At 29.0% G+C, this 21,562-nt stretch overlaps 1 protein-coding gene across 5 annotated transcripts in view; it reads right to left on the reverse strand.

The window, feature by feature from the left end:
* Positions 1–1,299: 1,299 nt before the first annotated feature.
* Positions 1,300–21,562, reverse strand: part of for (cGMP-dependent protein kinase for) — a 62,672-nt gene continuing 42,409 nt past the window's right edge. For 4 of the 5 annotated variants that reach the window (XM_076505110.1, XM_076505111.1, XM_076505112.1 and 1 more), the window contains exons 8-18: positions 19,182–19,253; positions 18,229–18,309; positions 15,895–15,982; positions 11,293–11,432; positions 10,386–10,475; positions 9,222–9,363; positions 8,384–8,547; positions 6,727–6,849; positions 6,135–6,197; positions 5,229–5,295; positions 1,300–4,615 (exon numbers count right to left, since the gene is read on the reverse strand). In XM_076505110.1, the coding sequence (XP_076361225.1) occupies positions 4,517–4,615; positions 5,229–5,295; positions 6,135–6,197; positions 6,727–6,849; positions 8,384–8,547; positions 9,222–9,363; positions 10,386–10,475; positions 11,293–11,432; positions 15,895–15,982; positions 18,229–18,309; positions 19,182–19,253 (1,129 nt within the window). In that variant the 3' untranslated portion in view covers positions 1,300–4,516. Of the gene's footprint in view, positions 4,616–5,228; positions 5,296–6,134; positions 6,198–6,722; positions 6,850–8,383; positions 8,548–9,221; positions 9,364–10,385; positions 10,476–11,292; positions 11,433–15,894; positions 15,983–18,228; positions 18,310–19,181; positions 19,254–21,562 lie in introns of those variants that run through there. The other variant, XM_076505113.1, reaches the window with a different exon arrangement.

A 21,562-nucleotide genomic window follows, 5' to 3' on the forward strand; every position in this document is an offset into this window, starting at 1 on the left:
GGGCACTGGGCAGACAGTGAAAATGGTTTTTCTGGTACTCCGGTTTCTCCCACAACTAAATTTTTTACCATTGGATTTATAGATCTCCAGCACACAGGCCCTGAAAGGACCCTCCTGCTGACTATCTCTCTCTTCTTCCCCTTTTTCTTCTCTCTTTTGTTGTCTTCTGTGGGGGGTTCTCCCCCTCTCCTCTTCCTTTTACTCTCTTTTTCTTTCTTTCTCTTCTCCTCCTCCTTCTTTGCACAACCACCTCCTCCTTATGTAATACTCGATGAGTTACAGTATGGAACTCTCTCCTCTCCTACTGGTTTCCTCCAGAAGACCTAATACTTAGACAAGACAACATATACTGGCCCTTGGTGAAGCGACCTTCCTGGCCTCTTCTCAGCACGTCTGGATTTCCAGATCTCCAATTCAAACCCAAAATACACTCCAACCCCTCAAGGTATGTTTAACATTCGAACACGTGTGGGGCTGAAGAGAAACAACAGTTTCTGAGTGCCCCTGGTTGCCTCTTTGGTTTTCTCATTGAGGATTTAAAATCAGAACAACTACTATGATAAGTAGGAATAGGAATAGACTACCTATAGTTGACTGATGTTTCATAAGAAAATTACTTCGCCATCTTGCATCTCCAATGACGCATGCAATCTTGAGATGGTGCCATATCTACTAGTAACCAGTAGTGCTATGGTCAAAGTTATTTGAGATTATATTAACACTTTCACTGCGAGAACTTCTCCTAAGTTAAATAAAATCGTCTGGCATCAGGCAGAATAAAATATTAAAAGGTCCAATATGCGATAAACGTATAATATTAACATTTTACTTTTTTGTACGGCGTACTCTAATTCAATTTTATAGTTTAAGGAAAAATTATTAACATTCTAAAATTTCCTCGTAGAACCCCGGATAACTATGGTGGAGCCCAAGGGCTTCGCGGAGCATAGTTTGAAAAACTATGGTCTAGATTAGTAATCTTCATATAAACAACGATTTACTTGACCTGCAAATAACTTGTCAACTTCTGTTTAAAGTGCTTGACAACACCTTGTATACGAAATACCTTAAAGCATAAATTAATCTGCACGTCATTATACAGTTCCTGATTTATACAATACTTTTTTCTACACATCTACATGAGCACTATCCCTTGCTAACAAATTGGTCGAGTGTTCATGTTATTTTGTTAAAATATTTTCATAAAAAGAGATAAGTGCTTTGTGAAATTTTTATGTGGTTATTTTGCCTTAAAAATTACTTTAACTTTATTAAGTAAACTTCAGTATTCAAAGTACATTTTCAGTCAAAAATATTTATTCAATGAACATGTAATATAAATACAAAGTTTCTTAAATTTCCACATTACAGCACTTGTATCTTAAAAATAGGACAGAGCTATCCAGAAATGTATTCACTCTTTAAATTAATATATATATAAATGAACAACACCTTGGATGAATTAAAAATGTTTTACAAACATAGAAAACTAGGAATACCACTATTTGTCATTTATCAATTACAGTGAGATTCTAAAAGGTGCAGAAACAAATTGAAATAAATGAGCAATACACTGAAAAAAATCAGTTTTCAAAAGTTTCCATGCATATAATTCATCAAATTATAACAAATAAAACTATTTTAAGGGACAAAGCCATTTTTATAAATGTTTACAAAAATACATTCCTGCATGATTGTAAAAAATAAATAAAAATTAATAATAATAATATATGACTAATTTTTGAGACTAAAATAATCTTTCTCCCAACTTGAATATCATAGTCAAATAAATTTTCTTAAAACAATAAATTCTTATTTTACAAATATCAATGTTCTTCATTCAGTAATATAAGTCAACCAGTCCAGTAAAAAACTTCCAAATTGTATATTACTCCCTAATGGATTTTATAGAATGATTAATTTATTATTAAATATGAAACTAGTTAAAACTTATAAATACTGATTCTCTAAAAACTTAACAAAATATCAACGAGTGAAATAGAAAATTTTAAATGTGAGAGCCATATCTTGTTTTTTTGTACAAGTTGAATGATTTTCTTATAATATTTAAAAGTTATGTTTCACTTCAAGATTTTCTGTAAACATAAGATATTTGTACATTCTTTCATCCCTAAAACATTACACTGTCTTTATTAATGTATGTTTGACTCTAAAGTTTTGAGGTTTTAAAGACAGTTTATACATCTTTAAATGTTATTAACAACAAATATCGTTCTTTTGATCTTGCCCTTGAGAGATGAAAAAGTTTTGTATGAAACTTAAAACTTGATTGGACACTTCTGTAGACTCCATCTGTTTAAGAAGGTTTTGGAGAACATTTTGAGCTGTCAGTACTGAGCTTTAACACAGTCTTCTCTACCTAAACATACTCTTAAACAAGAACCATAAACATGTTTTGAAACTAAAGAAAAACATTGTATGCAATATAAAGAAATGGAAAATTGTATTATATATATAGACACACACATACAGTGAGAGAGATGTATCTTCATATGATTTCACAATGAAATAAAAAGTATATGAAAATTAAATTAAATGACGTATTCATGTCTGTATTCAGATCCATTTATTTATTAAATTTTAAATATTCAATATGGGTTTATAAGTATTATTTTCTGATTTAAAATCTAACTGTATGGATTAACTAAAAACATGTTATTTAAAAAGTAACTTTCACTAAAACATCAATTGATAAGACTTGAAAATCCTATCTAAAATCTTTCTAGATCACTATTTATATCAGTCTGTAAATACCAATCTATAGCTGTATTTGTTTAATTCAATTTTGATCCATTCTGTTTGAGGTTTAGGAAAGAACTGTTTATATGCTTATGTAGCTTGAAAATTTCAAAATCTCTTTAGTCAGCTAATTTTTAATTATTTCATAACAACAACAAAAAACAACACCAATAATAATTTTTTTTAATTAAACAAATTATCAATAATGAAGTTTTCTGCAGTAGTTTGATTGGTCACAATTTTTAGTTGTGCAGTTACAATTACTTGAACAAACTTATATTTTGGGCAGCTGATATATTTGAGCTTTCAGCTGATGGAACAATGAGGAAAAGCAGCTGTCATTATCAAGATAAATCATATTAGTTTAACCATATAAATTACAATGGATCAAATACTCAAATTGATTTTTTGATATTTATTTCAGTTAAAATGCTAATCTAAGGTATCAAAGCAATTTAATAAATAATAATTTTGCATAATGTTTTTAAGTGATGAAATCAATGCTTAAGGACATGCCAATTTGATGAGATTACTTGACTGGTCTACATGACCTTGTTCTAATGGCTTATAATAGGAATTGGGCAGTTTAACCCAATTAAAATAGGTATAAAATTTGAACACAAGTTTTATTCCTAAATAAATCTTTGTTGACCTAACATTAAAACTGCAACAACTTCATAAATTCCAAACCCCTTTTGTCAGAATGGTTCTACACAAAGAACAGTAGTAAACAACCAAAGTACAGATAATATACAATTTAACCAACAAAATACAATTACAATAAAAGAACAAGGTTTAAGAAAATTTTTTTTTACTTATAAAACAAATTTAAATCAAGTTGATTTCTTGATTTTGAAGAAAAGTACCTCAAGTTTCATTACAACTTCTCTGAGATTAAACTTTGTGAGAAGAACAATATATACATTTTCACCTTTATGGTAACACAAAAACAAAATACTATAATGTATTTCTTTAACAAAAGTATTTGTTCATTTGAAAGTTATCAATAAAAAATTAATGATTGAAAATTCATAAACAGTGAAAACTTATATTGTCATTAATTAACATCTATTCAAACTGTTTCTTATGTTTTCACTGTTTATTTTCCAACTTCTGTTTTGACAAATTTTAAAGTATAACTATCTCTTAATTAAAATGTATCAGTGATTTAAGAATACTTAGTAATTTAACTAAAGCAACTTAAGGCACTAAAATTGTAGTAAAACATACATCACTTTAATTATTAATTTATACATCAAAACCTTAAGCAAGTCATAAAGATAACTTCATCTAATGAACATTGAAATTAATTTTCAGAGAAATGCAAATATTCAATTTTCAAAATTATATAAACATTATATTCCAACATGTATATAAATTTTGTCTTCAAATGATTTTTTTTACAATACATTTATGGTTATTTTTAACAAATTCCTAAATTATTCTCCAAAATTTAAAATTACCATTTTCTTATTACTTCTACTACCATTCAAAAACCAAAATCACTAACAAACAGACTAAAAATATGCTATAAACTATAGCATGTATATACATACACAATGGTCCTTCTAGTGCTTCAGGCTTAACAATCTTAGCAGTGACTTGCTTGTGAGCAAAATTCACCTTTTGCTATGAGGTTTATACATATACCAGATGTTAATGATTCAAGACTTTCCTACTTTACAACTGCTAATATACAGTATGTTTATTTGACTTGTTCCACAAAAGGTACTGTATTTTATCCACCATTTAGTCCTCAAAAGTCTTTATCCCAACCTGAATGATCATCAGGTGGGAGATTGCCACAATCTGGAGGATAGTGATCAAAGTTAGTGGTGTCTACTGCATTTTGCACCTAGGGATATGAGATTAATTAATAATTAATATAACCAGCCTTTTTGTGTAAATATGGATTATCACACTCCATAATGGATTTAAATGAAACTATATAAGTTAGAACCCCAAAAACTAATTTCTTAGATTATAAGAGGCAGTTACTTTAGTAGAAATAAAACAACAAGCTGAAAAAAAACAACTTCATATACACATGGAAACCAGAAACGAAATTTTGTTTGGTGTTACTTCACTGTAAAAAATAGTTTAATAATTACATTAAGTAAAAATGTATTTTCTTATTTGTGATTGTTTACTTCATTTTATGATATAAACTTAATACATTTTTTTACCACATTCTTTCACTTACACATAACTATTTACTCCCCAGAAAAATATTAACACATATCAGAAAAAAAAACAAAATGCACGCACGCACGCATATATATATTAACTATTTTGCACTCTGTATGTTTGATGTTGATGCAATATAACCTTTATAGGAACTTTAGATGCAAGTCAAAAATAAGTCAAAGTTATTAGTATTACCAAAAATAACACTTAAATCGTTATCATACCTATTTGGAATGAATTGATCCTAATTACTAAGCAGTTTGACTTATGGGATTGCTTACCCGAGGTAGGATTGGAGGACGAAGTGTATGATCTCGTAGCCCTTCCCAGTTGAAACCATCAAACCACCTATTGTAAAGCCAGACATCAATAACTTAAACAAATCATGAAGGGATGAGGAAGGTAGGAAATAATAAAAAAAGTATAATTTATATATTAAAAAATAATTATTCAGCATCTTCAAACATTAAAATAAATAATTACTGATTTTGTGAATTCTTACTTTATTAAGGTATCCCTCCATTTACTTCAAATATCTTTGCTAATTACAAAAATATTATGAATACAATATTTTTCATTCATTTACTTAAATTGAATAAGTTTGATACATAGAAGCAACTTTTTGCAATGTAGATTGTTTTACAAACAGTATATTGTTTTCAAAAACTTTGCCAGCTTTTGGCATTTAAATTTATACAGTTTCATATCATTCCCTTGCTGTTTTATTGTCTTTCTTAAAGTAATATTTTTTTCATAACTATTACACAGTTATTTTTTATTACAAGTTTCCTTATTTAAAATCACCATAGCTACTAAATCACATTTAACACAAGAACAGTTTCAATTGGAATTATTTTTGTTCAAGGTTTTTAAATTTCATGTGAAAAGAGATTCACTTAATACTACAGAATTAAGCAGAGCTCCATCACATATTTACTCATAGAAATGTGGTAAATATCCACATAATTTCAGGTATTTCTCCAAAACGTTTCTCTAAACTAATTTATGCAACAATTTAAGAAGTATGTTGCATTTCTTTCATAGTTACTTATTAACTTAATCTACTTAAAGTGTGGTAGTAGACATCCACGTTACATGAAGATCTTTGCTTTTTTACTGAAGAAAATTCAAAGTGCCTAAATTGTTAGAATTTGCTATGGAACTTGATTAAACAAGAGGTTCCTTACTTATGTTTTTGAATGTCCTTTATCCCTCCTTTCTGATAACCCAATCGTTCAGCAGGATTCTCCCTACATAAACGTAATTATTGATTTAGTCTATCCACTTTCCCACCTTTAAAATGCAGTTTATCATAAATTTACTGTAAACATATAATAGAAAAATAGTGCAAAACTGGAGTATGTTATGAATGTGAGAACTGTTAAGTCAATAAATACAAAAACAAATATTAATACATTAGTTTAATTTCAAAGTTTGATATAAGTACCTAAGTTATTTTGTTTATTTTTAAGGTAAATGCATTTTTCAATAATAAATACAGATAAGTAAATAGAAAGAATCCTAAAGGCAACATGTTTGTTGTTGTTGTACAGTGAAAAAATTCAATATTCTAAGAGATATTCAAATATATACTGAAAAGGCATTTTCCTTAAAGAAAATGTTTTGTCTTAATATTTTATAACTAAGTTTTGTTGTAAATAATAAAAAATTATAGAAACAATAAAACTTTGAAAAATCGAATGTGTTATTTTTTAACATTTGGTAAAACATTTCAACTATTATTATAGTGTTTAAGACCATGGACTCCAATTTTCCTACCTGCAGAGTTTTTTAATCAAAGCCATTGCATTTTTAGAGATACAGCGAGGGAACTCTACAGCATTAATTCCTTTTAAAATGATATTATAAGTCTTCATGGGATCTGATCCAGTAAATGGAGGCCTGCAAAGGAAAAATTTATCCTAATTTCTATTTCTCAGCATAAAAATAAAAGTCTAAAGAAAAACAAGTTATTTATATTGGGATAGAGAAAAGGCAAAATGTTTGAGTTAAGAGTAATTAGCCTCTGAATAATACATAAATAATTGTTTATGGAGAAATTATCACTTTCAAGTAATGATTTATAGTTCATGGGACCTCTTTCATTTATTTTTTTCTACATACATGAACTCAGATGAATAGTAAATAATCAGTTTTATAAATCTCATTTATCAGATCATTTGACACAATGATAACCTAATATGGTAAGGATAGTTAGTTTACTCCAGGGAAATTATCTGTTTGAAATAACTTTTCTTTCAAATGAAGATTTTAAAAATAATTTACCTCTGATTACAAAGGAAAATGAGAATCAATTTACAAAAGCAAGGGCAATACAGTTTCATTCTCAAGCTTGAAAAACAAAACAAAAAGCTCTGAAAATATGACCACAATACTCAATGAGAAACTGCAAGAAGTCAATAAATTGGCATGAAGCAAATTGTGAACCCATGTCCACCTCACAAAAACCTTCCAGCTAAACAGTAAAACCTAGTGAAATGGGGGAGAGCATGCACTGATGGACTGAAAAAAATCATAGAACTGAGACAAAAATGAAAAGTATACTGAAAAAACATTGATAGCAATACTAGAAGAAACAGAGATACAGTGTGACTGACATGCTATCATACAATGATCTTTACTTTGACTCTTAAGTTCTTATAATTGGTAGAATGCCCATTACCAGGTCTGACTTAGTTTTTTTATCCATTGCAAAATCCCTGACAGATGATGGACCACTAGGAAAGGAATGAGAACAATGTCGTACTGATCCACAATATACACGAATTGTAAATTTGGTGCATAGAACACATATGAAAAAATGTCATATTGTTCTAAAATACATGCTAAATTTTATGTTCTGTATATTTAATGCAGAACATATGTAGGAAAGCACCGAGTATAATGTCATAATGTCATCCTGATCCATAATACATGCCAAATCCATATTTATTGAGTGCATATATGTTTTTAGGAGACTTTTTAATGAACTCACAAAAGTGTTTACCCTGGTCACATTTCTAAACAGGACCATTATGACCAGTATTAAAGAACCTACATCTAAAAGCATCTGAAACTATAAAGCATTCAAAGATCAGATATATCAAACATTGCCATGGTTATTGTCCTATAAGATCACCAGTGTCCAATTACAGACTTATTACTTTTCCTTTTATTTATTTATTCAGTAATAAATAGCATTTAATAAATAAAAAGTAACTAATTATTAATTAATCACTGGTGATCACATAGGGTACTAATCTTAAAAACAAGTGTTTAAGATTATATCACTTACAAGTATATCAAAACATTCAAAATAGTTCAACTAGTTTCCCTTAAGATCTTATTTTTTTGTAACATTGGTCTGTAAGATATGAACCTAAAACACCCCATGTAACGTCTGAAAACTCAATACGATTAAACTACATGTACGCACGTGCCCGTGAGCAGTTCAAATATCAGAATACCCAGAGACCAATAATCAGCTGATATGTCATGCCCCCGGTTTAGGATAACCTCTGGAGCGACATATTCTGGAGTTCCACAAAATGTCCAAGTCTTTCTACCTGGCATTAGTTTCTTAGCAAAACCAAAATCCACCTGAAAGATGTCAAAGACAAAACAATAATTTTATTAGTTTAAATTAATGACCAATACCTCCAAAATGTATGATTACTAGCTCACTATTTTGCTATTATAGCTTAGTCATGAGCTAACAATAACCTAAAAGTTCACTAATACATTTGAACCTTGTAAGAAACTTCAACTTACATTAAAAATTTAAAGAACAAATTCATGCTTTTTGTTAACTATAAATAAACAGTGCTGCTGTTCTTAATCTTTGAGTTGATGCAAGTTTTACCAATAAATAAAAACAATAGCCAACTAGGTAAACGTTAGTTCACACAAACTATAGCATGTGAATGCTAAAATCAAGTTTTTCTCAGGAATATCTAGTCAGACTGATTATAGTCAGATATTGTTTTCACCCTTATGCATCTCACAACCAATAATGATGAAAAAAAACAAATTTTCCACACTATCTGCATGCAATATATACACATTTAAATTCACACACAATCATCATTTACTGAATTTTAGTCAGTGAGGTTACAAAGTTCATACGATGAGCTTGATATATACACACACACACACACACACACAAATAAATAGTAGTATACAATTCTAACACTAGAAGCACCACACCAAGATATTTACCAGTTTAATGTAACACTTATTTTTTAACATTAGAAGCATCAAATCAAGCTACTTACTAATTTAATGTAACCCTTAACATCAAGAAGCAGATTTTCTGGTTTAAGATCTCTGTAGATAATGTGACGAGAGTGAAGATAGTCGAAGGCTTCAATCACACAGGCAGTATAAAACCTTGTAGTTAGGTCATCAAAATTTCCCCTAAAATATTTTATTGTGAGACTCATACCAATGTATGCTATTTCATGCTAGCTTATAAAGTGTTTTATATTCTAGATCTTTAAACATAACAAATTAAAAAATATACAATATTATAAAGTGAAAAGGCAGGGACACGGATTAATAAAAAACGTTCTCACAAAATCAACTGCAACAATACTTTGTATAAAACACACATTTTTTTGGTAATATTATTAACATGACTTTGAATTTTCAGTAGTTAGTAAATGTGTTTTCTACTCATACAAACAACAGTCAAAGAGAGTTATCAATTAGTGAGTTTAAATTCAGTGATGGTGGGAACTTCATAAAATAAATAAATAAAGCCTGATATAACCTGTTGTGGGTAAGACAAATGCACATTTCTCTCCAAACGTTCGAGTGTTTTATTTAAAACGTTTAATAACATTTGGGGTGAAACCATGTGTGCACAATTTTTCAACCACTGCATTATTTTAAAAGTTATTTCAAGTATATATTAATGGAGCAAGATGTTGTCAGCAACAGTGATGCGACTTTTGATCAAATTTGTTTCTTTAATTCAAATAATCATGACAAAGCAACTTTGAAATTAAATCGTTTTCTAATGATTAAGTACTATACAAAATATTTAGGTTTACCCAATATTTTTATATCACAGAACTGAAAATAAATCTAAAGCATATTTTGGAATGCATAATTATAAAACATCAAATTAAGTTACTACAGCTACCTGCTGGCACCCCTAATTTTGAAATACCAGCCATAGGGAAGACAATCAGCCACTCACCACTAGGCTTTATTCTAACAAACAATGAAATTTACCACTATTTTATAACACACTCATACCTGAAAGGGTTAGCACATGTGGCAGCTGACTTTGATCCAATAACCCACAGATTATGAGATGAACTCTTTAATCATACCTTATTATCTCACTGTTTTAATAACTGAAGTAATTTTTCTGAAATAATCAATTAAAGTTTATTACATTGTAATTACATTTAAAGAAATTGAGAACTTACTTATCTCTTAAAATGGTCCACAATTCACCACCCAAACAGGATTCCATTAACATATAGAGGAACTTAAGATCCTTGAAAGTTCGGAATAACCTGTAATATAAAAAATGAGATATTTGTTATTCTTTTTTGAAATGATGATTATTTTCAACAATAAAAATACTATTTACTTTAAAATAAGTTAATTCATAAATAAAAAAGCAAAACTGCAAGAAATACATAAAAAATAATCCAGTATATTATATCATCTAATTATGAATATTTTCAATTCTTTTTAATAAGTTATCCAACCTTAGGAGACAGATAAGTAAAAAGGTAGTTCATTAGATACATCAAATGTTTTTAATATTACTCTTAAATTAATTTCCACACTTTCAGAGGCTTTGTACTGTATGAAAACAGAAACTTTATTATAAACAAAAAACTAGTCTCAGAATGTCTTTTAATTTTATCAGAGTTTTCAAAGTCCTATGTATAAGCTCAATCAATAAACCACTGATACACCTGATAATTAACTTTGCTTACTGAAATACTTTATAAAGAAGATATGAAATTCTTATTCACAAATAGCCATAAAACCCAATTTGACTTGAAATTGTAAGATTTACTAAAATAGGCAGCATTTAATATTTGAGTATAGCTAAATGGCAAGAACTTTTTATGTCCATTTTCTCAAGTTTACAACTGAGTTTGATTTGACGTGTACTTGCTACTAATGGTTTTAATGTGCCATTTTCTGCTTGGCATAAAAATAAAATGTTATTATAAACATTCTTAATTCGAGGTATTAGATTTAAAAAACTTACTTATTTTCCCACTTACTGACTATGACATACCAGTGTAAAGATACATTAAATAGACAGTGAATTTGAATTAGAATGAAATGTAATGATTTAAAACATCAATTTACTTGACAATGAAGTCACAGTTAGATTCTTCCATGATGGTCTTCTCTGACATAATGTGTTGCTGCTGTCGTGTCTCCACTATCTGGGCTTTTTTCATCACTTTAAGGGCAAATGACCGAGATGAATCGCTGCCTATTCTGACCTTAAATCACACGAGCATCGTATTTAAATCTCTTATAACAACTTCCTAGAAACTGCCTTTTAAACACTTATTTAAAATCTTTTACTTCTATAACCTTACTTGTTATTATCTTTTTTGACAAGTAACAGAAAACTACAATTAGAAGATAAAGTTATTGTGATGACAGCTGAATGTTTTCTTACACTTGCCTATAAATACTATTAGATATTTGGTAAATAAAAAAAAAACTATCAATTACTAAGGGACCTGCTAAACAACAATATATTATTTTAGTGAATCATTCAAAGTACCAAATAAGTTAAACACATTTTTAAGTAAATATACTCATTTCCTTGAAATCTATTCTTAATTTTAAAAAGTCCTTATAAAAATAGCATTTTCAAGCTGTAAATATTACAGAGACTTATTTCTGAATATGATAAAAACAAGGGATGTAAACAGCAAAACTATAGCTACATAAAAACATTAATATCAAAATCATATCGTGGTCATTATTTCAAAATTTTTGTGCAAAGTCACATACAAAATGTATGCATTAACCATCCATCATTGTGCAACAACAGAAGACAGTAAAAGTAGTTAGTACACAGCAACAACCACTGACTCTTGTTATTTTCTTTTGTAATGGAATGTATAACCTTCAGTAAGATGCAGGGAAGGTTTGATACCAATCAAGTTGCCAAAAACTTGAGGCTCAAAGGAACAAAATACCTTAATTAAAATCTAAAGTTCAATCCCCACAAGAAAAACAATTTTTTTCCCATATAAATAAAAATATAACAAAAATAATATTTAAAGACATCTAAGGAAACTGAAAAATACAAGTAAGAAATGTCACAAAATAAGGATAAATTACCAACATGGAAGAAGAGGCTAATTATAAACCAACAGAGGAAAAGCCTTCTTTAACTCTTTCACTGTCAAATTTGTGTCTTCTTTATTCAATACATAGCAGCACTTTATAGGCAAATGCGAAGCTACCACTTAACACTCCTATGAAAAGACGTTTCTAGTCCTGATTTCTCCAAGCCCGTTCCCCTGGCTGTGGTTTCGCTAGATAGTAGATATGGACAGTGGGAATCTCGTTAATCCATTCATTAATGGATTTAAATGGCAATTTCATTTAAATACAAAATTATTAGCCTAATATTAATAACCTTTCAAGTTGCTCTGGGGCCTATTAGGCCCCACTTTTCGTAGGAGTGTTAATATTCATGAGACTTAGATGTTTACTTTGGACTATTTACGCATTCATGAACCTGATCACATGATTAGTATTGTTTCCAGGATGCAAAAAAAAGGAGAGAATTTTGTAAACAAAGTTTTCATGATGGCTTCGTACAGGTGTTCATCATTCACTACAGCTCAAGTTTTGGATATAATTCAGCAAGATTCAGACCAATGGAGTGACTTTTTGAGTATGAAAGCTTGGAAGAAGACTCAGAAGACAGTGGTGAAGAAAGTAGACCAAGCACACACAGCAAGTTGGAAGCAACCAAGCGAGTAGGGATAGTTAAGACCACGAGGGGGCATGGTTTCACTACCACGGGAATGGCAGCGAAATCACAGGGAAGAGCAACTGCGGTTCAAGGAAGCAGTTCAAGAATTCAACCCCATGTACAGTTCCCATCTGCAACTGAACCCAAACCATCGACCAGTTCTGAACAAGATGCCTAGTGGCAATGAGAAAGTCTAGAAGAAATGGAGATGTTTGAACAGGACTGGTTACTAAACTATGTATATTCCAAAAACACTGAAAATTTCATGTTTATATATTCACAAAGTAAAATTTAAAAATACATCATAAAAGAGGGATAGACTGTCAAACAAAGTTATAGATAAATATAGAATGAAAGCCTATACACTGAAGCTATGTATGATTTGTGAATGTAAAATGAAATGCTACCAACTGATGCTACATTTAGTTTGTGACAAAGTTTAACCATTAGACCAGGCTAAAGTAGTCTCTAAAGAACTAATATCTCAGGTAGAAGGCATTCCCATCAAATACCAATCATATCAGAATTAACTAATACACTTGTAGGAGAACTTTGTTTTGTTTTATTAACTAGAGTTCATTATGATTTGTGTAGGAATTATTAAATAAGACTGATTAGAAATTTCAACCATTTCTTGAAATTTTGGAATAAGTTTTACTTCATGTTGGTAATTACTTTCTTAGGCTTAATGTTAACACTTGCCATACAACCAGACCAGCACTTTTTGGTAATGAGCCTAATATGGTCAATAGGGGAGAGGGTCATTTAAGAAACTGGTGATTTAGGGTTATTTTGACATATCTCAATTAATGAAGTTCAGCACAACTTCTAAAAGAAAAAAAACCAAAACTAAACATTAATGAAAATATGACATGATGTAATCTATATGGATTACATTATGGTGGTAACATGCTGGGCATTATATTATTTTTTATATTTACTTGTCATTGCAGAAATGGCATTTTTGATTTAAGAATTGCTAGGGAAATCATCTCATAATGCATTGTGCATCCATTTCAACTTCAACATTGCATCTTTGGGCTTTGTTGTGCTGTTAGTTTCATAGAATACTGAAACTAATGATTTCTTGTACATGATTTCAATCCCACTTTTGAAGATAACAATATTGTTATGCCCATTTTTTTATGTTTTTCTGTCAATGCAGTAAGAAACTGAAGAATCTCCAATTCAGATGGTATGTCAAATTTACTGAGATATCTTTGAATAAATTCTTCCCTCATCTGACCTGGATCCATGGTTTATCTTAACTGATATACTTAAACCATAACATTAATAACCACATCTAGAACCTTTCAAGCATGTTTCACTGCTACATCATTCATTGTTTTACTTTACAAGTGAGCTTCTCCAAGTTGGCTTTCATGATATCGGGTCAGATCATGGACCTTGTTTAGTGACCTAGACCTTGGAAATTGTGCCAAACATCATTTTTCTTTGTCTAATCAAAACAACTCAGCCTTTCCAGAATAACTAATTTATTAAGATCCACATCAAGATGCCAAGCTTGCTGGTGTGACAGGTGTTAAAATAATGTAGATGCTATATACACCATACAAATTGGAAGATGGGATGCAACAATTAGATCTTTTTCTTGTTAAAGTGGAAACTTCTTTGTTTATGAAACTAAAATTGCATTTAAAATAGCATATCAGATATAAGAAAACTATCACATTTTATAAACTTTACCTACTAATATAATTTTTTTTTTATTATTAATAACTCTCTCCTTTAGGATTAACAATGTAACATTTTATTTTCTACCTTCTCTTTAACACTGAACATTGGTAGAGGATGTAGTTAAATTCCTTTTACTATAATTAGTATCATTCACCTAATGTACCAATAAAACTTCTCATGATAAAGATTTCTGTAGAACTGAATACTATGTGAAAGTAAACAGTGATCTCTTGCATTAGCAATGTGATGTGTGGGCACATGTTAACTACCTACTTTAGTAATATAGACTTGAAATTGTTTTTTTGGTTATCTAGTTTTGGTGCTGTAATGATAGAAGCACATGGTTCAAAATGTTAAGATTGGCTTTTTGTTGCTTTCTTTATTCTCTGTAGTAGAAAACTTTTACCCACAGGGAGATTGCAGTAATACATACAGCATAATGGTTAAATTGGCAATGAAATATCCTTTGCTAGCTGATTATAATACCAATACTGTGAGGGGACAAAGGTCATGAAATGACTCTGCCAACTGGATAAAGAAAGCAAGTTTACTTGTTGAAATCAGGAATTATTTCTTTGTTTAGTTTTATATTGTTTTTACAATGACTAGTTAAGTAGAGATTCACTTTGAAGGGTGGAAAGCTGATGAGCTAGTCCTTGTTACAGAAGATGCAACCATCCATGTTTATGCAAGTATGCACACTGTTCGTTTGTTATGTCAAATGATTGTTTTAACTGTCTTGTAAATGTATCCAAAAGTTTATTTCTCACATAATTTAAAATTCACTCAAATTACCAACTACAGAAAACTTTCCTTATTTCTTGATTAATCTACGTTTTTTGCCTGTTTACATATCCGATACTTGTTGAAAAATTGGTTTTATTACAAAGTACCACAGATGATGAGGTAATACCTTGAGAATACAACATCCCTTACTTTTAATGAGAATGATTAACACATGTCCTGAGAAGAATAGAATTATTTTATGTATATACATAATGTTACTTTCTCTCAGTCTGAAAGAGTTCTTCAAAGATTTCACACCATTAATACCAGCTGATACACCTGTGATTCCTGGAGTCTTCAGAAACTGAATGTTTTTTAAAATTAAGTACAAAGATTGCTTTCATATTATTTTATATTGTGTTCAGACTTCCTATATGAATATTACTTAATTTACTTTGAGTGATTAGTCGTTATTAGTATATCTAATTTTTGCATCAATTAATGGATTCTGTAATGGACTTCTGAATAGATTTTCTTACCAATTCTACTCTTCCAAAACCTCCAACTCCTAATGTAGCTATAACACTCAGATCAGACAACTTGAGATTTTCAAATTCTTTGTTAAGCCTGAAAACCAGAATCATTAATTATCTAATCAATGTATGCTCACTAGTAATTTAAATGGAATGTAGAAGGAGTGATGCATTTGTAAGCTATGAATAAATCAAATAAATTTACAAGCATGCAATTCTATCAAAAGAAAGAAAAATCCAATATTCATAAGTGATTATATTTTTTAAGGACTAAGATAAGGTTAAAATATTCTCTAATGACTATACATTTAGAAATAAAAGTCATAATTAGCATTCAGTTGTATTATTAATTTGTAAATTGATTAATTTGAATTGTTAAATGCAATGACAAGTTACCTTGCAAGTTTATTTGGACAGAAAATAGAGCATCTAAAAAAAAAAAAAAAAAGCTGATGTTTCTTGTTTTTCTATAGGTAAGGTACTACCAACTTCAAACTTACAATTTTTACTTGGAGATGAATTATAAAATAAGTTAAATTATCTTGTTTAATATTAAATACATTCATTCACACTATCACTTGAACTTGTCACCACAGATACTTGTTAAATCTAAAATTATATTAAGAGACATGATCTTCCATATAAAGAAACCTGTTTTTAAAGGTAGCCTAAAGGATAAGAACAAATGATGAAAAACATGAAAGTTGGTTAATTGTTTTTTTAGGAATGTAATGAGGATCCGTGACATGCCCATTCTGTCAACATAAATGTTTATATTGTCAATGGTTTTCAAAACTGAAAAAAAAAAGACAACAATACAAAAGTCTTATAATTAAAGACATTATTCTGAAGTAAATAACAAAATAGTTGATAACATAATAAATTACACATTACATAAGATAAAAACACAAATGTATAGAGAAGTTAAAACTAAATAACCAAAATCAGAAGTTCCAGTTACAAACCAGAAGTGTGTTATTGTAGGTTTCACAAAAACCAATAATATAAAAACTAAATTGCACCGATTGAGATGGAAAATATTAAAAATGCAATATATCCAGTGCCAAAATTGAAAGTTAATACAACAGATTAAAAAGTACACAACAAAGATACTCCAGGGTAACCTCACACCTATACTTGCTTATTGTCATGAATGTATCCAGTACTGTTAGCCTTAAAAATAATGTGTGTATATAGATGTAAAAATTAAGTACCAATGTAATTTATAACCTGTCTTATTCTCATTTAGAAAAGAAATCACTGTCAGTTCTTCAACGTTCTTTAAATACAGCCTCTTCCATTACACTAAACAATGCTCAACAGATGCTTAATTTTCTTACTGTTTCCCAGTTAAAAGAAGATAAATGAGTTATTGTTTGTTTATTTTGTTATTAAGCACAAAGCTACACAACTGATTATCTCCTCTGTCCAACATGGATAACAAAACCAGAATTCTAAGTGACTGCTGTCCACTAAGGAGAATTTAAATATTTTTTTACTTGTAATTTAATATAATATTATATTCTACAATACTAAATATCATTTACCTTTCATCTGATTGTGAATTTCTAACAGTTAACTAAGTGGTAGCAAGCAAAGCTTAAAGTACATAACCCTAAAAGTGTCAACGTGTTCATAAAAACATCTCTACTTCATATTTTTTGGTTCTCGATTCTTTGCATTTTCAGATAAATGATTCCTAACAAGCTTTTACTTATAAGTCTAAAAAATGTATTTTTAAGAATAAGTGAATAAGTAATAGAAAGTAAAAGATGATACCTAAGCCATTATATTTAACACAAATATAAAATAAGGATATACATTTTAATATAAATATTTTTTGCATGGAGTAAACACACATTGCGAATAAAAAGTACAAACTTCTTACCTTCCCCACCATCCTGATAGCAATGAACAAAAGATAAACATCACAAAATGAATTATCTTAACAAATCTTTACATTCTACTAATATATTTAAACATGATAACATTACTTCTAACTCCTAGTCTACTTCTTGTTTGGTAAAATAATATCAAACTAATGTCTGTAAAATCTAGGTCGGGAGAGGAGATTTCATGTCTGACTCATTCTTTAAGTTTTATTGAATGTAGATTATTTAAATATTTGTCTTACTGCAAGAAATATTAAAATAAGCAATCACTTCTGTCAAAAAACAATTAAAAGTAGAACATTTCCACATTGTCTGTTTTTATTAATTAATTCAAAATAATATTAAAACAGTAATCTGTAAACAAAAATGTACTTTTTACATGTTTCTCTAATAATTTAAAAAAATATTAAAATAAATTTGTTTTACGATAACATGACAAGCCGCTAACTTTTTGCGTGCAACAACTTCTTCTTCATCGTATCGTTTCTGCTTGATTTCATCAATGTTGCTAATAAGATGATTGAAAGACCTAAATTTGGATAAGTAACAAACAACAAAATAATTACTGTACAGAAATGTTGTGGTACATGTTAAAAATATAACCTAAAATCAAATATCAGTAAATTTCAACATGTTAATTCAATGACATAAATAATAACAAATAAATAACAGTAAAATTGAAGTGAAATAAAATGCATGACAACCAATTATCATACAACAGGAAAAGTATTACATAGATTCAATCAGACTTCAGATACAATGTACATTTCAGATAGTGTTATTTAAATTTTAATCTTTTTTGTCACAAAAATATCTTCATATTATGCTTTTAGTAAGAAAACTTGTTGAAACAGATACAAGTTTGTCACTGTGCTTAATTTACATATCATAAAATTTAAAAAATATAAAAAATGTCTCATGTTCCTGACTGAATGCTACTGAAAATGAGTCTACACTTTGATGGGATATGAAGAATCAGTCTGAACTAAGGAAAATTTAGTTAATATTTATAACATATTAATGAACCACATGACACTGAAACTCAATTAATATTTTTAACACATGGGAATGAAACTTAATGAAGTTTATAATATTGTTGAATCATAATATTGAACTTCAGGAAATATTTTTACAATATTACTAAAACACATGATATTGAAGTTTTTTCATTGTTTCTACCACATTACTAAAACATTCAATATCCACTTTTAATCAATGTTTATATCACTCAAAATATCAAATACAAATATTTACATTAATAAATGTAATATATTCAAAATATTATTATAAAATATTTAAAGCTTTATTTAAATCTTTGGCATATTACTAAAACTTTATTTTAAAGACTAGTAATCATCCTTAAATATGATTAAAATATTTTGTAAGAAAAAACAAACTTACTCTCTGTCTATAACCAAACATGTTACCCCTTCAGAGTCATCAGCAATAATATTGGCTGTACGAAGATCCTCTCTATAATAGAAGAGATAATAACTGTGTTTACTTTTCAAATAGAACAGACAGTTATTTCAGTCTCAGGTTATATTATTATATTACATTACAATAAACTGACTGCAGTCAACACCAAATTAAATTACAACAGAAAAGTATGTTTTGTGGTCTAGTTACACAGAAGAAAATTAACGACACTAATATGTAGTGGCGAGGAGAGAATGTGGGTTATATCTTATAGAGATCTACCAGTTACTAAACTGATCACATAAGTTCATTTAAGTTCACATTTAATTCTCATTGTGGTTACACTATAACATGGAGTGGGTTACAAACTTTAGCAATATATTTCAAGATATATTATGATAAGATCTCACTCCCTTTAAATTCTGCAAATTCTTAACTTTTTAGCTAAGTTACACTGGTATATTTGTTCTTGCTTACAAAATTTACACATTATTTTGTTAAAAATAACCAAAACAACTATTAAACTCCTAATAATTTTGAACAACCTAATACAACATCATTAGTGGTGTTTTTTTTAAAGCAGACTTTACTTTCAGGTGTGTTGATTTCATTTATTTTTAAAATCATGTGGCAATTTTTCTTCTAGCAATAAACTTAGACATACATAATTAGTACAGATGTATTACTCTTTTTTTTGAAATTCAATCACCTCATTAAAGCACTAAATGACTAAAACTTAATTAACAATGAGCCAACTGTATCTGTTTATTGATAATCACAGCTCTCTAAAACAAAATAACTAATTATACAATACATTAACACATCACTTTTTCTGGCATGTTTTGTGTACTGTCATACTACTATATGAGAATAGCAAAAATTATACATTATTTTCTGTATAAATTTGCTCCATGTGTTTGTGCCATAGCTAGTGCCTGAACAATATATATGTATTTAGTTTATTTTTTAAAATTTTAAATACATGGTTTTGAAGACTCAATCACTTTCAAAACAGAGGCTCTTAACACGCACAATGGAATTGCCTAAAAAATTAATTAACTCTCTGCACATTTAAATTATAAAATAAATGCAGCTATTATGAATATTCCAAATGCAATGTAACAAATATCTTTTCTGTTTGACCTGTGACTAGTTCTAGGTTCTTTATAGTTGTAACAGTTTAAATATAGCTAATAAGAAACTATTTTTCTTTCAAGTCTAAAATTTGCAATTACAACATATATATAGGTAAACATCAAAATTATTTATAACAACACATAAAACAAAACTTTAAGCAATCTTTTAGCATGACTGTAAATTTTACATTCTACAATTATGATACAAACTAGTGTACTGCCCATCAAAAATTATGGAGCAAGCACTACCACCCTCACCCCAAAGTATATCCTACCCTCACATTTCATAGTTAACTAAAATAAATAAACCAATATAGAGGCAGAAAAGTGCAGTTTAAGCAGTAAAACCTCATTAAGTTCCTTTAAGAGCTAATCAAAATTAAGATCATTCATGAAGTGAAACTGTGGTATCTTCATACAATGATTATTGGCAAAATCAGTTAAGATTAACAACATCTAATACAAAGGAAAACCAATGTATTTTGGTAACACTATTTTCCAAAAACAGCTTTTATGTCATGTTGCTTAGCAACAAAAGTAAAACCTAATACTGTTGTTAATCTATGTACTGAAAGTATAAAAATTAAAACATACAGACAACAAAAGTGGGAAAATATTTGTTGATTTCTTAATTTAGAATCTCTGTTGATTAAAGAGGTTTGCATTTCTATTAAAAATGTTGATAATATATTAGAAAATAGTTTAAATCAGTTTAAAATTTCATCAATATTTTACTTTGATCATGAATTTATGCACTTGGCTCTAGGCTGGTGATCCCACACTACATCTTTACTTCAGTCTTATTATACTAACACTCACTGCACTTATAAAGTTTCATGGCACCCTTGCACCCAATCACTAAAATCAGACTGGGCACACAGTAAGACTATTCTATCTGGATAAATATATTTTGGCTTTTATGACTTCTCCTATTTCAACAAATTGAGTGTGATGTGACACACACCAGCTTTTACATACATGTTAGATTATTGTAGTGAGCTAATCACAGTGCTAACAAATATTAGTAAAACTAAAGAACAAATGGAATAATTACTATAAGAATTTTATATTGGTCAAAACATAAGTTAAAATGAAGAATGAATTTACAAATATTCCATGTTAGATCTTCTGAAAAGAGCTAACAATATGCCAGCAAACACTTTAAATGAATATATCTGGTGAAAATTTAAAATTCTGAAATAACCATATTTTCTTTTGTTCATCTAT

The sequence above is a fragment of the Tachypleus tridentatus genome, chromosome 6, assembly GCF_004210375.1.
Source record: "Tachypleus tridentatus isolate NWPU-2018 chromosome 6, ASM421037v1, whole genome shotgun sequence".
NCBI classification, from domain to species: Eukaryota; Metazoa; Arthropoda; class Merostomata; order Xiphosura; family Limulidae; genus Tachypleus; species Tachypleus tridentatus.